Source organism: Armigeres subalbatus, chromosome 3, assembly GCF_024139115.2.
Source record: "Armigeres subalbatus isolate Guangzhou_Male chromosome 3, GZ_Asu_2, whole genome shotgun sequence".
Lineage (NCBI taxonomy): Eukaryota > Metazoa > Arthropoda > Insecta > Diptera > Culicidae > Armigeres > Armigeres subalbatus.
Window position 1 is genome coordinate 101,681,342 of NC_085141.1, and position 15,644 is coordinate 101,696,985.

A 15,644-nucleotide genomic window follows, 5' to 3' on the forward strand; every position below is an offset into this window, starting at 1 on the left:
GGGGTACACTTTACGATTGCAAAAAATCGAAAAACGTCGCAAAAATATGATAGGCTTTGATCGTTAATATCTCAGCCGTTTCTCGATTGATTTTCAATTTTCTTGGACCTTTCGATCAAGGAAGAGTCAACGCTTCATTCCCTGAACTCGTTTTCTACGCGTTTTATTTTTACACGAATCGCTTTTAATGCAATTTTTTTTTCACTAGAATTTCGGGATTACCGCGATTCATTTAGACATATTTTGGAATTTATGCGGTTTTTTACGGTTTCCGCGTAAAAGTTGACTCCAGTGTGTTAAAATATGTATGTATGATTATTTACTACTGAACACTTGCTAACAGTTTAGCAATCGGTTTTGGTGAATCAGTCAAACTCGTAAATGCATCGCAAGTTTCTTCTTCCATAGCACTACATTCCAACTGGAACTTGGCCTGCTTTCAACTCACTCAATCTCAGCAGACAATCACGAAAACCACCAGTACTGCCACGTAGTTCAACGTCACCTTTGCGTACAACCCGATTGGGCTGCACCTTTGAGTTTTTTACTTGAAAAAGGCAATAAAATTCAATGAAGTAAAATCTGTAGTAAATATACTTAAGCATCTTTTAGAAAGCACACTTTGTCCTGTTTTAGTCCTAACCGTATACGGTTCTATTTTCGTAGAAAAAAAAACGATATAATTAATTAATTCAATTCACGCATTTGTTCGGTTCAAGACAAATGGAGATATGATGTCTCCTTTCAAGGGATACATTTGCTCGGCAGCATGCAAGAGAGGATATTACTTCTTTTTTAATTTCAGCATTTCAGGCATTTTCACGTTCTAAGGCAAGGGAAGATATGATGCCTTCTTTAAGGGATGCATTTGTCGGGCAAGAGAGAAAAGATTATTTAATTCATACTTACAATTCAGGCATTTGCTCGGTTTAAGGCAAAGGTAAATATGATCGCTTCTTTCAAAGAATGCATTTGCCCGGTAGCAGTGTAACGTTTTACGTTTATTTCGGTTGAAATAAAAATAAAAGTATTCGATTAGAACCGATAAAACAAAAATGCAAATAGGCGGTAAACAGGTGCCATGCCTCCGATCACCATGCTAATCGGTTGGCGCAATTTTATTTGAATATGCTTTAGGATCAAATTGAATGATAGCTCAGATTTGAATAGTTGAATAGTAAAATGATTTCGAAAGATTCAAAATTTCTTGGCGCAAGTACGACTCAGACTCGCTCATTTCGTCTACGAATCGGCTGGAGAGCAGAAGTGCGCGAATAAAATACTTACGTTCAGTTCTTGAAAGTTTAAGATTTGAGTAGTTTTAGTTGATTCGAAGGTAAAATTAGTGAGTGAGTTCTAAAAAAAATAAGTGGTGTAGGTTCGTTAGTGTTTAAATACCAGATCATTTAGAAATGGGGCACTTTCAAATGGGTGTATTTTTTAACTTTTAGTTTGATTTTTAACTTTTAATTTGAAATTCCCGCAGTTTCCTGTTGATGCCGCTTGTCAGTCGGCGCACACCTTCTCCAGTCATGATTTTGGCTAGTTGATTCCACCAATTCTTCATACGGCCAATGTCAGTGGTGACTGCTCCCTTCATCTTCAGTTTCTGGTAAATAATCACCCAAAATAACTCTATTGTATGGAACTGAGGACAATTTGATGGATTCAGATTTTTTGGGATGAACTGGACTCCACTATTGTAGTACCATTGTAGCACTTCCTTGCTACAATGGCAGCTGGCTAAATCTAGCCAAAACGTAAATGGGCCATCATGGGACTGAATGAAGGGTAAAATCTGGCTTTTGACAAAGATGTATTTTGCAGGACTGTGCAGAATTATTTATCGTTTCTCTTCCTGCATGGTGAATATTTTAAAACCACGTTAGTTTCAAACTGTGAAAAAAATAGTCCGAAAAGAATAGTTTACTAATTATGGAACGTTGTGAAAAACTTGCATATCCGACCACTACCTCTACAATGAAGTGACCCATTTCTAAATGATCTAGGCTTTAGCGTTTCATCAATTGTACGCCACGAACCTCGATTCTAACCAAAGGATAGAGGACGCACCACTCCGGATAGGTACACGAAGCCGGGTCGCTTGGGTACGTGTGCCTCTATTTGGCGGAGCCTATCGTCCCGGGGAAATCGAGGCCAAGTGCCACAACACTCTCTCCGATCGAAATCGAAAGCTTCCGTAACAGCCGCCACTCACTCCGCACATTTAGATCGGCCATATCGCACACGGGTCATCTCCATCGCTGTGCGTCAAATCGCAGTACGGACCCGCCGGTGACCGCCATCACGTTACTGCCATCATCGAGGAAACCGTCGCCATCGTCAAGACATCTAAGCCTCATCGTTCCCGCCGGCATCAAGTCATCGAACAATCCTGCGCAGGTACGTGACGACCTTTTTGTTACATGGCCATGTTTGCTCTTGTTTCCGTCCAGAACGAATGAACATTACGCTAGAAATAAAATTAGAATCAAATTTAGTTTAGTTTCGTTGCGGTCCCTAAGAAGCCTTAGCTGATGAAGGGAAAGGTGATTTAGATTGCGTTTAAAGAGGTTTTGCCAATTTTCGCACAATCCGTTCAACAATTTCCCCTGAGTCAAATAGTCTCTAAAGTCGGGCAAATAAGTGGCGCAAAGAGTGGCGCTTAAGCCACCTAATTATTAAAACCTTGAAGATATACGCTGAACGGTTACAGCAGGAAAGAAAGGATATGAGTCCTTTTTACAAGTCAGACATTTGCTCGGTTCAAAATAATCGGAAAATATGATCCCTTCTTTTAAAGGATGCAGTTGCCCAGTAGCATAAAAAAAGGCAGGAAGCAGCTCAGTTTTAAACAAGGGGAGATATGATCTTTTCTTTAAGGGATGCACATGTCTTGCAGCAGACAAAAGAGGATATGACTCGTTCTTTCAATTCAGGCCTATGCTCAGTTTAAAGAAAGGGCAGATATGATCCCTTTTATTCAGCCAGACATTTGCTCAGTTTAAGGCAAGGGAAAATATGTTCCCTTCTTTCAAATGATGTATTTGCCTGGCAGGAAATAGGATCCAAAGAGGATATAATTTCTTCTTTTGATTCGGGCATTTATTCGATTTAAGGAAAAGGCAGTTATCACCCTTTCTTTCGAAGGATGCATTTGCCCCGCGAAGGTAAGAGAGGATATGTATTTTGCAAGGAATGCTTTGATTTTTATTTTCGAAGAATGGATAAGCTATGCAGATGGCCTAATGATAGAATAAGAATCCATGTCCCAATAAAAGGCAGATATGCACAATGGGCATATTTTCATGCAAACCCTTACATGGAAAATAAAAACTATTCATAATAAAAACAAAAAAAACAAAGCTCTAATAACAATTAGGCCAAATGTCCCTTGTGTCAAACGACTATTATGCCAAACGGCCGTTATGCCAAACAGCCAGATTCTCATCAGACCAATTCGGAGTAGGAAAAATCCCGCTCTAGAGTAAGTAGGGGAAGTGCTCCTGGGATTCATCTCATTCATCTCCGATATTCATCCCATTAAAAACAATGGAATGGAAAGCAATTTGGTTTGTTTCTTATTTTTGTGATTTTTTTTCAGTAGTGAGCACGCATGTTGACAAAAAGAAGCGGCTAAATTGATGTTGTAGTGTTTTGTTTCGTGATGAGATGAATATATATTCAGTGAGATGGAGATCGGAACAATTCCCCTATTTCAGCGGCTCCCAACCTTCAAACTTTTAGAATCATTGAGGTACTTCCAATATTTTTTCGCTGTGAATGAAAATAAACATGACTCATCATGGCTCTCCAAAAATTGGTGTGTCATTTTGATATTCTATGATACTTTTCAATTCAAATTTAGTTTATAATCCAGCTTCCTATAGGAAGTTGAAGACTTTTGGAGGGTTCGAGCCTCTTGAAAGTAAACTTCCGCGCCTCTTGAAAGGCCTCTGGAAAAACCTTCCGAGCTTCTTAAAACTGGGCATAAGCATTTTGAAAACACATTTCTTAGTTCCTTAAAAGCAGGCTTACAAGCTTCTTAGAAGAAGAATTTCGAGTCTCTCGAAGGAAATCTTCCGAACCTCTTGACAGCAGGCTTCCGAGCTTCTTGAAAAGAGGCTTCCGAATGTCACGAAAGGAGGGTTCTCAGCATTTTGAAAGGACACTTCTGAGCCATTTGAAGCAGGCTTCCAAGAAGAAGAATTCCGAGTCTCTCGAAGGAAAGCTTACGCTCCTTTTGAAAGAAATCTTCCGAGCTTCTTGAAAGGAGGCTTCCGAGCCTCTTGAAAGGAGGCTTCCGAGCCTCTTGAAAGGAGGCTTCCGAGCCTCTTGAAAGGAGGCTTCCGAGCCTCTTGAAAGAAGGCTTCCGAGCCCCTTGAAAGGAGGCTTCCGAGCCTCTTGAAAGGAGGCTTCCGAGCCTCTTGAAAGGAGGCTTCCGAGCCTCTTGAAAGGAGGCTTCCGAGCCTCTTGAAAGGAGGCTTCCGAGCCTCTTGAAAGAAGGCTTCCGAGCCTCTTGAAAGGAGACTTCCGAGCCTCTTGAAAGGAGGCTTCCGAGCCTCTTGAAAGGAGGCTTTCGAGCCTCTTGAAAGGAGGCTTTCGAGCCTCTTGACAGGCAGTGTTAGTAGAATCATTCTCAAACCTCAATCATCGAGGCTTCATGCACGAGATAACTTGCTTGCGATTCTGTAGGGAGAGCATCGCGCTTGAGTTTCTCGGCTTCCGAGCCTCTTGAAAGGAGGCTTCCGAGCCTTTTGAAGGGAGGCTTCCGAGCCTCTTGAAAGGAGGCTTCCGAGCTTCTTGAAAGAAGGCTTCCGAGCCTCTTGAAAGGAGGCTTTCGAGCCTCTTGAAAGGAAGCTTTCGAGCCTTCTGAAAGGAGGCTTCCGAGCTTCTTGCAACGAAGCTACTGAGCTTTTCGGAAAAAAGACCTTCATGTCTTCCGAACCTTTAGATTCAAGATCTTAGTTCAGAAGCATGTTCTTACCATATTATTCGGTATGTGTTCCCGAACAGGTAGTTCACAATGAAAAACTTTAATTCAAAGTTTTGTTCTTTTGATCTTTTGTCCCATACACTGTGCCATGCCTTCATACACGGTGCTGTTTGGGGTGGGCTTTCAGGATTCAGAAGTCTTTGATTTACTAATAGTCATACATATAATTTACAATATAATGTTTAAGAATAAAAATTATCCAAACTTTATCAATAAGTTTTTATTGAAACTGTATTACATCCGCCATTACGCATTTTTGTCCGAGGCAGTGGCGTAGCCACGGGGGTGGTTTTGGACATACCCCCCAGAGATAAAATTTTTAGAAGAAATTTATTTTTCGAAAAAAAAAAATGTTCAGAACCGACCCCCCCTCCCCGACCAATTTTCTGGCTACGCCACTGGTCCGAGGTACCCACTGGAACTAGCGAAGGTACCTCCAGGGGTACATGTACCCCAAGTTTAGAACCGCTGCTCTAGAGGTATGTTATTATTTGGCCCCTTAGCTAATAAAATTGATCTATCTCTTATAGAGCAATTGTCAATTTCTGGGTTCTGCTGAGGGCTGGCGCCCTTGGCGAGGGCCAACCCGGCTAACTGTACGATACGGCGCTGGTTATATGGAAACGCTTTCCACAGTTATTCTCTTGCGTAATCACTGGTAATTTTTAGAATGAAATAAATAAATAAATAGATATATTTCATAAATTACTCACTCTTTTTGAAAAAAAAGGGGAGGCTCGACAAGTTGATAAAAAAACAACGATTGTGAGTTTTTCGTATTTTTTAGTAAATGTTTGTCAACTTTAAGATTTCAGACTGTTCGTACTTCACATGTACAAGTAATGAAAATTAAATATAAAAAAAACATTAATAAAAACAATAAAAATCATATCTGCGATGATTTATTTGGCGAAACTTATGAAATCAAATTTAAAATTCATAATTTGGAAGAATGCTCAAGATTCTACCACTTCAGTTCTCCGTAGATTTTAAATACCTAGTTGTGTCACAGAGTCAGCTATACTATACCGATTGTCATTGGTTTGCACAAAAGCGTTAAATTGCGTAGAGGACAACCCCCTTTGAAAATAGATCACTAATAAATTATTCATTGGTCGAAGCACATTAGGAGTGATTTCCGTGAAGCGCATGTGCAAATTAAATGGAGATGTTTCAGACGCAGTAATTTGTACTGAGTGACGGATCATTGAGTTCCCAACATTTTCGTGTATTATGCCATTGAAATTCGAGTCGAGTCAAGTACGAGACACTGAAGATGGCATTACTGTTGAGGTCGAAATACGCATCTGTCAAAGATACAGTCAAGTGGTGGAATTGAATGGGACAGTATGAACTCTTCTTATGACAAGTGAAGACATTCCACTAAAAGCTCAAATTAATTTTCTCATTTAAACGCAAGGGCAATATTTGTCCTCTGCAGATAGGGACAATAAACGCTATTTTATTTTGTAGCATTTTACAGCGAAAATTAAACTTTTTGTTAATTATTCTATTTGTATTTTTTTTTCAATGAGAGATTCGTTTTCAGAATTCTATGAGATTTATGGAACATTCGGATATGCTTATGGAAATATTATGTCTAATAATTGCTTTCACCCTATTAACAGTTTTCTAATTATCTTAAAATCTTTTTGGAGAAAATTCATTCAATATAGCCAAAGCTGAAATCCATTGGAATGTAAAAAATAGGGATAATTAAACAATTGAGGAGCTTTAAAAAGCCTGGATCACCTCATTCTTTCTCTAGTTTATTTTACCTCTATTGGAATATCGCATAGCCTATAATTGTCAGTTCTATTACAAATGTCATGAAACATCTTAGGATATTCTCCCTCACCATATGAAGCTATCTCAGTTCCAATATCAAATTATTCTCCGCTAGAGTTACGATCGGAGCTATTCGCCGAACCGAACCATTTTCGACGAGGCGCTTTTCGCGAAAACTTCTCCAGTGAAACCTCCCCTAAGCATACCACCAGTCCTGCAGCCAATCCAAAGCCTAGCAGCATGAACGCACCCAGCAGATGAGACGGTTGCAATTTTACTGGTCCACTATTTTGCTGATGGCGTGACGTAGCGATGGCCAGCTGAACTTTGTTGTTCTCGAATTTGGACACCACCTACCAAAACGGAAGCCGAAAGAAAAAGTGTGTGAGTTCTGCGATGGGATGGGAAACGCATGCGTATCAATGAGCAGTAACTCACCTGCAGTTCCCAGTAGCGCTGCATGCCGCTCTGAAATATGGTCAGAATCAGTTGGTCCAACTGTTCCATCATGGGCCACGTTTTGGTGGACATGGCTACACAGTTTTCCCAGTATATGTCCTCTATCATGAGGTGAAATTTGTGAGAAGCTTCCTCGTCGATGTACTCTCCGATGGCGAAATGGCCATATGGCAATCGCTCCACGCTGTAGGCCAAATCGAGTGTTTTTGTGTGGTGGTGCAGCACCTCTTTGGGGTGGGTTTGAAAGTTATGAAGGATTTTAATGATGGTCGGTTGAGTGGCCATTAGGATGGAGAAGATCCAAGCATCGTGGGTTGATGCCCACGGAAAATTATTGTCCGCCAGATCTTGAACGGTGTCGATTGGGCGCTCGTAGCGAGGGATTGTCATAATACTGGAAAGCCCTCCACTGTACACGTTTCCAATCATTAGCCCCACGAACAGCAGGGACCCAATGATGATCATTTGCGATACCAGTTTGCTTCGATTGATTCTCAGTAGCACGGTTTGCAGGATGAAGATACTGCCGATGATCATGAAGCTCTCGCATAAGTCTACACGACGGTTCTGAAAATAAGGTTTTGTAGGTAATACCTGGTTTGAAAATTCGTGTTTTTGGGATAACTTCGTTTGAGGAACTGCTGATATTTATATAGCACTGGCCCTGGATCACTGTCCCGGGTAACGTACGCCGAGACTGTACGTTCAGGTACCATTTCTTGTCGGCAATTAATATACCCGCGCAACAGTTTGTAATTTTGAAGCGCAGAAAAAAAATATCACTCGCTGAAAATAATTGTTTCCGTTCCTACCGAAGCCTGCCATTTTCAGGTCATAACGTATTTAAATAGATGTTGATAATCAGAAAAATTATGAATAAAACAACGATTTTTTTTACTTTGGAGGAACTATTCAGAATCGTTAGCAAAGCTTTGCAAAACATGATAATATAAAACTTTGTTGAAAAACCGGGGCTTCTTTTGACATGCCACTTTGTACACTTGAGTTTTTCAACATTTTGACGCATAAATTCTGTTTATAAGCATATCATGACTTTAGGCATTTTGCTAAAATACTATTTTTTGCCATTTTCCATAGACCCTCTATAAAATCAGATTACCATTGATTATCAAAACGAGCTTTTTTAGCTGCTAAAACTTTTGCTTGGTAAACGTTGTTTTTGATATCCATAAATCAAGGCAAGCCTTTGTTTTGTACTTGTATTTCTTTTGCTCAATCATCTGTACAAGCATCCAAAATTAGGAATTAGTAATTCATTGCAGTTCATTGAATGAATATTTGTATATAGTGTGTAAAAAGTAGCCCCCAAAAAGTCATGCAACTTATTTTTACTCGATATATGGAAAATATTTTTATTTTTCATTCAATCGCGGTAATTTTTGTACAAAATCATATCCATATACCTACAACATATGAAAAAAATACTGAAATCTGTTAACCCTTACAGCTGTTACAATCACTCAAAGTAGAAGAATCCGAAAAAAAAGTGTCGAAAGAAGCCCCGCATTACGGTACAAAATAAATCTGCACAGTGTTTCCACAACCAAATTCGGTAAACATTACCTGCAGTGTTGGTAAAATCACTCATAAAACTCAATCAACGAGCACTCCCGTGCGAACGAAATCGTCTGCGATTTCAAAAAAATGCATCACGCTTGAATTTTTCATGCTAAAACGCATCATTTCACTCATTTGCCAAAAAATCACTTTGGTTTAAAAACGCATTTGAAATTAATATGGGGGCAATTTATTGCTTATACATAAAAAGAGTCTAATATTTTATGCGACAAACGTCAATTCACTGTTTTTAACGAAGGAGAACAAAAGAAAACCTACGATGATTCAAATGGATGATTCAACTCATCCATGAGTTTTTAGGTGTTGAGTTGGGTGCGTTTCAACTCACGCTTGATTTGAATCATTCATGAGTTTTGAGATTTTGAGTTTTTACCAACACTGATTACCTGTAGTTTGCCTGTTTCTTTCATAGATTCACATTCTACGTGAAAATCACGTAAGTTCTTGGTGGTTTTCAAGTACTGGCACGGGGCTTCTATCTATTTGTTTGTAGGTCAAAGTACGGTAGTATGGATCGTGATATGGCACATGGTTTCTGTGATATGAAACCAGGAATGTGTTCTGATCTATGCTCAAACTCATCCAAGAAATTCCTGATATAAGACCTTGAGATCTATAAGCGTAACCAAAGATCTATCAGCCTGTTTCAAATATGGTACACGCTCTGTGTGACTCATAGAATGGATTGTGTTCAAAGCCTAAGTTCTTGGTCGTCCAAAAAAATCCGAAGTAAGGCCTTTAGATATATAGGCGTAACCAAAGATCTATCAGCCTGTTTCAAATATGTTACATGCTATGTGTGAGTCATTGAATGGATTGTGTTCATAGCCTTGGTCGTCCAAAAAAAATCCGAAGTAAGGCCTTTAGATATATACGCGTAACCAAAGATCTATAAGCCTGTTTCAAATATGGTACATGCTCTGTGTGACTCATAAAATAGATTGTGTTCAAAGCCTAAGTTCTTGGTCATCCAAAAAATTTCCGAAGTAAGGCCTTTAGATACATACGTGTAACCAAAAATCTATCAGCCTGTTTCAAATATGGTACATGCTCTGTGTGACTCATAGAATAGATTGTGTTCAAAGCATAATTTGTTGATCATAAAAAAAAAAAAAATCCCGAAGTAAGGCCTTTAGATCTTCACGCGTAACCAAAGATTTGTCCGTCTGTTTCAAATATGGTACATGCTCTGTGTGACTCATAGAATAGATTGCGTTCAAAGCATAAGTTCTTGGTCATCCAAAAAAATCCGGAAGCAAGGCCTTTAGATCTACACGCGTAACCAAAAATATATCAGCCTGTTTCAAATATGGTACATGCTCTGTGTGACTCATAGAATAGATTGTGTTCAAAGTATAAGTTCTTGGCGGTCCGAAAAATTTCCGAAGAAAAGGCCTTTAGATCTGTACGCGTAACCAAAGATCTATCAGCCTGTTTCAAATATGGTTCATGCTCTGTGTGAATCATACGATAGATTGTGTTCAAAGCATAAGTTCTTGGTCGTCCAAAAAAATACCGAAGTAAGGCCTTTAGATCTATACGCGTCACCAAAGATCTATCAGCCTGTTTAAAATATGGTACATGCTCTGTGTGACTCATTGAATAGATTGTGTTCAAAGTATAAGTTCTTGGCGGTCCAAAAAAATTCCGAAGTAAGGCCTTTAGATCTGTACGCGTAAACAAAGATCTATCAGCCTGTTTCAAATATGGTTCATGCTCTATGTGAATCATACGATAGATTGTGTTCAAAGCATAAGTGCTTGGTCATCCAAAAAAGTACCGAAGTAAGGCCTTTAGATCTATACGCGTAACCAAAGATCTATCAGCCTGTTTCAAATATGGTACATGCTTTGTGTGACTCATTGAATAGATTGTGTTCAAAGTATAAGTTTTTGGTCGTCCAAAAAAATTCCGAAGTAAGGCCTTTAGATCTGTACGCGTATCCAAAGATCTATCAGCCTGTTTCAAATATGGTTCATGCTCTGTGTGAATCATACGATAGATTGTGTTCAAAGCATAAGTTCTTGGTCATCCAAAAAAGTACCGAAGTAAGGCCTTTAGATCTATACGCGTAACCAAAGATCTATCAGCCTGTTTCAAATATGGTACATGCTCTGTGTGACTCATAGAATAGATCTTGTTCAAAGTCTAAGTTCTTGGTCATCCAAAAAAAATCCGGAAGCAAGGCCTTTAGATCTACACGCGTAACCAAAGATCTATCAAACTGTTTCAAATATGGTTCATGCTCTGTGTGAATCATACGATAGATTGTGTTCAAAGCATAAGTTCTTGGTCATCCAAAAAAGTACCGAAGTAAGGCCTTTAGATCTATACGCGTAACCAAAGATTTATCAGCCTGTTTCAAATATGGTTCATGTTCTGTATGACTCATTGAATACATTGTGTTCAAAACATAAGTTCTTGGTCGTCCAAAAAATTTCCGAAGTAAGGCCTTTAGATCTACATGCGTAACCAAAGATCTGTCAGGCTGTTTCAAATATGGTACATGCTCTGTGTGACTCATAGAATAGATTGTGTTCAAAGCATACATTCTTGGTCATCCAAAAAAGTACCGAAGTAAGGCCTTTAGATCTATACGCGTAACCAAAGATCTATCAGCCTGTTTCAAATATGGTACATGCTCTGTGTGACTCATAGAATAGATCTTGTTCAAAGTCTAAGTTCTTGGTCGTCCAAAAAATTTCTGAAGTAAGGCCTTTAGATCTATACGCGTAACCAAAGATCTATCAGCCTGTTTCAAATATGGTACTTGCTCTATGTGACTCATTGAATGGATTGTGTTCAACGCCTAAGTTATTGGTCATCCAAAAAATTACCGAGGTAAGGCCTTTAGATATATACGCGTTACCAAAGATCTATAAGCCTGTTTCAAATATGGTACATGCTCTGTGTGACTCATAGAATAGATTGTGTTCAAAGCCTAAGTTCTTGGTCATCCAAAAAAATTCCGAAGTAAGGCCTTTAGATATATACGCGTAACCAAAGATCTATCAGCCTGTTTCAAATATGGTACATGCTTTGTGTGACTCATAGAACAGATTGTGTTCAAAGCATAAGTTGTTGGTCATCCAAAAAAATCCCGAAGCAAGGCCTTTAGATCTACACGCATAACCAAAGATCTATAACCCTGTTTCAAATATGGTACATGCTCTGTGTGACTCATAGAATAGATTGTGTTCAAAGCCTAAGCTCTTGGTCATCCAAAAAAATCCGGAAGCAAGGCCTTTAGATCTATACGCGTAACCAAAGATCTATCAGCCTGTTTCAAATATGGTACATGCTCTGTGTGACTCATAGACTTATAGATTGTGTTTAAAGCCTAAGTTCTTGGTCATCAAAAAAAAAATCCGAAGTAAGGCCTTTAGATCTATACGCGTAACCAAAGATCTATCAGCCTGTTTTAAATATGGTACATGCTCTGTGTGAATCATACGATAGATTGTGTTCAAAGCATAAGTTCTTGGTCATCCAAAAAAATTCCGAAGCAAGGCCTTTAGATATATACGCGTAACCAAAGATCTATCAGCCTGTTTCAAATATGGTACATGCTCTGTGTGACTCATAGAATAGATTGTGTTCAAAGCCTAAGTTCTTGGTCGTCCATAAAAATTCGAAGTAAGGCCTTTAGATATATACGCGTAGCCAAAGATCTATAACCCTGTTTCAAATATGGTACATGCTCTGTGTGACTCATTGAATGGATTGTGTTCAAAGCCTTGGTCGTCCAAAAAAATTCCGAAGTAAGGCCTTTAGATATATACGCGTAACCAAAGATCTATCAGCCTGTTTCAAATATGGTACATGCTTTGTGTGACTCATAGAACAGATTGTGTTCAAAGCATAAGTTCTTGGTCATCCAAAAAAGTACCGAAGTAAGGCCTTTACATCTATATGCGTAACCAAAGATCTATCGGCATATTTAATATATCCCTATCTTTTATATTGAACCAATGCAATCTCCAATAGTGCTGAGCTCATCAAGATGGGTTTCAGAATTTGGAAAACAGAACAGCTGCCAGAGTAATGAAAGAAAGGGGTCATATGCCCACAAGATAGAGTATGAGAACTTTCGGGCGATCACCATACTTAATGCCGTTTACGAAGTGATATCATCCTTCTACTTCTATCACCAATAGTGAATGAGTTCGTTGAAAGTCATTAAGCCAGCTTCGTTGACGCCCACAATGGACTAAAAGTTTACTGTACGGCAAATCCTTTAAAAATGCCATGAATATCAGGTCTGAACAAACGAGAACTGGGAAGCTTAATAGACTCATCAAAGCAACGGTGGATGATGTGCAAAATTGTGTGAAGATTTCGGGCGAACACTTCTTCTTCTTCTTATTGGCATTACATCCCCACACTGGGACAGAGCCGCCTCGCAGCTTAGTGTTCATTAAGCACTTCCACAGTTATCAACTGCGAGGTTTCTTAGCCAAGTTACCATTTTTGCATTCGTATATCATGAGGCAAACACGATGATACTTTTATGCCCTGGGAAGTCGAGACAATTTTCAATCCGAAAATTGCCTAGACCGGCACCGGGAATCGAACCCAGCCACCCTCAGCATGGTCTTGCTTTGTAGCCGCGCGTCTTACCGCAAGGCTAAGGAGGGACCGGGCGAACACTCCAGCTCGTTAAAATCCCGCCGGGACTATAAGGTGATGGTTTTTAGTGCCAGATGTTCAACATCACGCTAGAAAGTGTCATGCGGAGAGCCATACATAACAGCCAGGGTACGATCTACAACAGATCTAGTAAATTTGATTTTTCGCGGACTATATGACTAGATTCATCATCGCACCAAATGTGTCACGTACAAAACGCTCACAAAATCGGTAGTCCTCTACGGACATGGAACTCACGGGCGCTTAGGACTATCTTTGGCGGTATGCAAGAGAGCGGTGTGTTGCGACCAAGGACGAACGACAAGGTCGTCCAAATTTACGGTGAATCCCGTATCCAGAGGTAACAAAATCTGGAAGGGATTATAATCTATTCTGTGAGCCACAAAGAGTATGTACCATATTTGAAGAAGGCAGAATGATCTTTGTTTACGTGTGTAGGTCTAAAGATCTTACATCGGGAATTTCTTGGATGAGTAAGAACTCTAAAAACAAATTATTCTGTGAACCACAAGGAGCATGTACCATATTTGAAACATGCCGATAGATCTTAGGCTATGCATGTAGATCTAAAGGCCTTATTTTGGGAATTTTTTGGATGACCAAGAGCTTGTTCTATGAACACAAACTATTTTATGAGTCACACAGAGCATGTACCATATTTGAAACAGGCTGATAGATCTTTGGTTACGCGTATAGATCTAAAGGCCTTACTTCGGAAATTTTTTGGATAACATACCATACCATCAGAATTTCCTTCACGTGTTCCAATGAAAATTCCATTCCCTTGGTTCCCGTAATTCCTCTGCAATTTTTTTCAACAATTTTAGAAAGAATTCCTCAAGGAAATTCCGAAGGAATCTCCGACATTCTTGAATTTCTCTGATCATTCCTTTTAATTTCTTCGGAATTTTCTCCAGGAATTATCTTGGAAAATCCTTCGAAAATTACTTCGGTGATAGATCTAGAAATTCTTTAGTAAATGCATCAAGATATTCCTTCGGAAATTCAAAGAAAGAATTCTTCAGAATTCCCTAAGAAGTTCTTTCAAAAAATCTTCCAATGAGAATTAGAATTAAACCTTAGAAAAATCTTTAAATCTGCATCATGAAAATTTCTTCGGAAATGCCTGTCGTGACTCAGACGAGGTAGCAAGGCTCGTCCGTTCTTCGCAACAATACTCAGTAAACTGATTCGCACTTCGCTTTGACACGATCATGCGAAATGTATCATCTAAGGTAGCTTGCTACCCATTCGAAAGAAATACACACCCAAAGAGCGTATTCAAATTTGAAATTAACTGATTGCCAATACCAAAAGACAGTACAGTGAATCACTTTTATACACTCTATATACCTGGTCGTATATACTAAAATGCCTTCCGATATTTTTTTAGATATTTCTTCAAAAACTCTTTAAAGAATTTCTTTAAAAAATGTTTAAGAAATTATTCGAAAAGTTGGTCGGATTTCCTACTGAACTTTTTTCGGAAGTATATACGGAAATAATTCCGAAATTCATTTAGTAGAATTCCTTCGAAAAATTATTTATGATTTCTTTTGGAAATTGTTTCAAGGAATTCCTTAGCACTTGTTTTCACTGAAATGATTTCTGCAAGATTTTCTGTAGGAAAACTTCCTAAGAGATTTTTGGAGAAATTAAAGAAAGCTTTTATAGAGAATTTACTGGAGGAATCCTTGGACGAATGTCGAAAGGAATTCCCTATGTTATTTTCTAAGTTATTCTTGGAATGAATTCTAGGAGAAGTTACCTTAGGATTTTTTACTGATTTCCTAAAAAAAATTCAACGAAAGTTTTAAATCAATTTCCGAAGAAATTCTTAAAAAAAGTTCCGAATAATTTCTCCTAAATGAATTTCCGAAGGTATTCCTAATACTAAATCTGGAATTTCCGAAGGATTTTCCTGAGGTATTTCCGAACCAATTTTCAAAGGAATCTACAAAACAAATTCTGAAGATAATCATAGATACATTCGTAAAGGAATTTTCCAGAATTTCTTTGAAATTCTTTGAATTTTCAATAGAAAGTCTTGAGGAATTTCCAAAGGATATTCTGAATTTATCGCCGAAGTAATTTCGAATGATTTTTTGGAGAAATCCGTTGAGGAAATTTCGAAAGAGTTCTTGGAGGAATG

General features: G+C 38.7%; 1 protein-coding gene across 1 annotated transcript in view; it reads right to left on the reverse strand.

Annotated features, from left to right (window-relative positions):
- Positions 1-6,730: 6,730 nt before the first annotated feature.
- LOC134221839 (uncharacterized) overlaps positions 6,731-15,644 on the reverse strand; it is a 72,192-nt gene continuing 63,278 nt past the window's right edge. Inside the window, exons 9-10 of the mRNA XM_062701012.1 lie at positions 7,223-7,810; positions 6,731-7,137 (exon numbers count right to left, since the gene is read on the reverse strand). Coding sequence (XP_062556996.1) covers positions 6,886-7,137; positions 7,223-7,810 — 840 coding nt within the window. The 3' untranslated portion in view covers positions 6,731-6,885. The remainder of the gene's footprint in view (positions 7,138-7,222; positions 7,811-15,644) is intronic.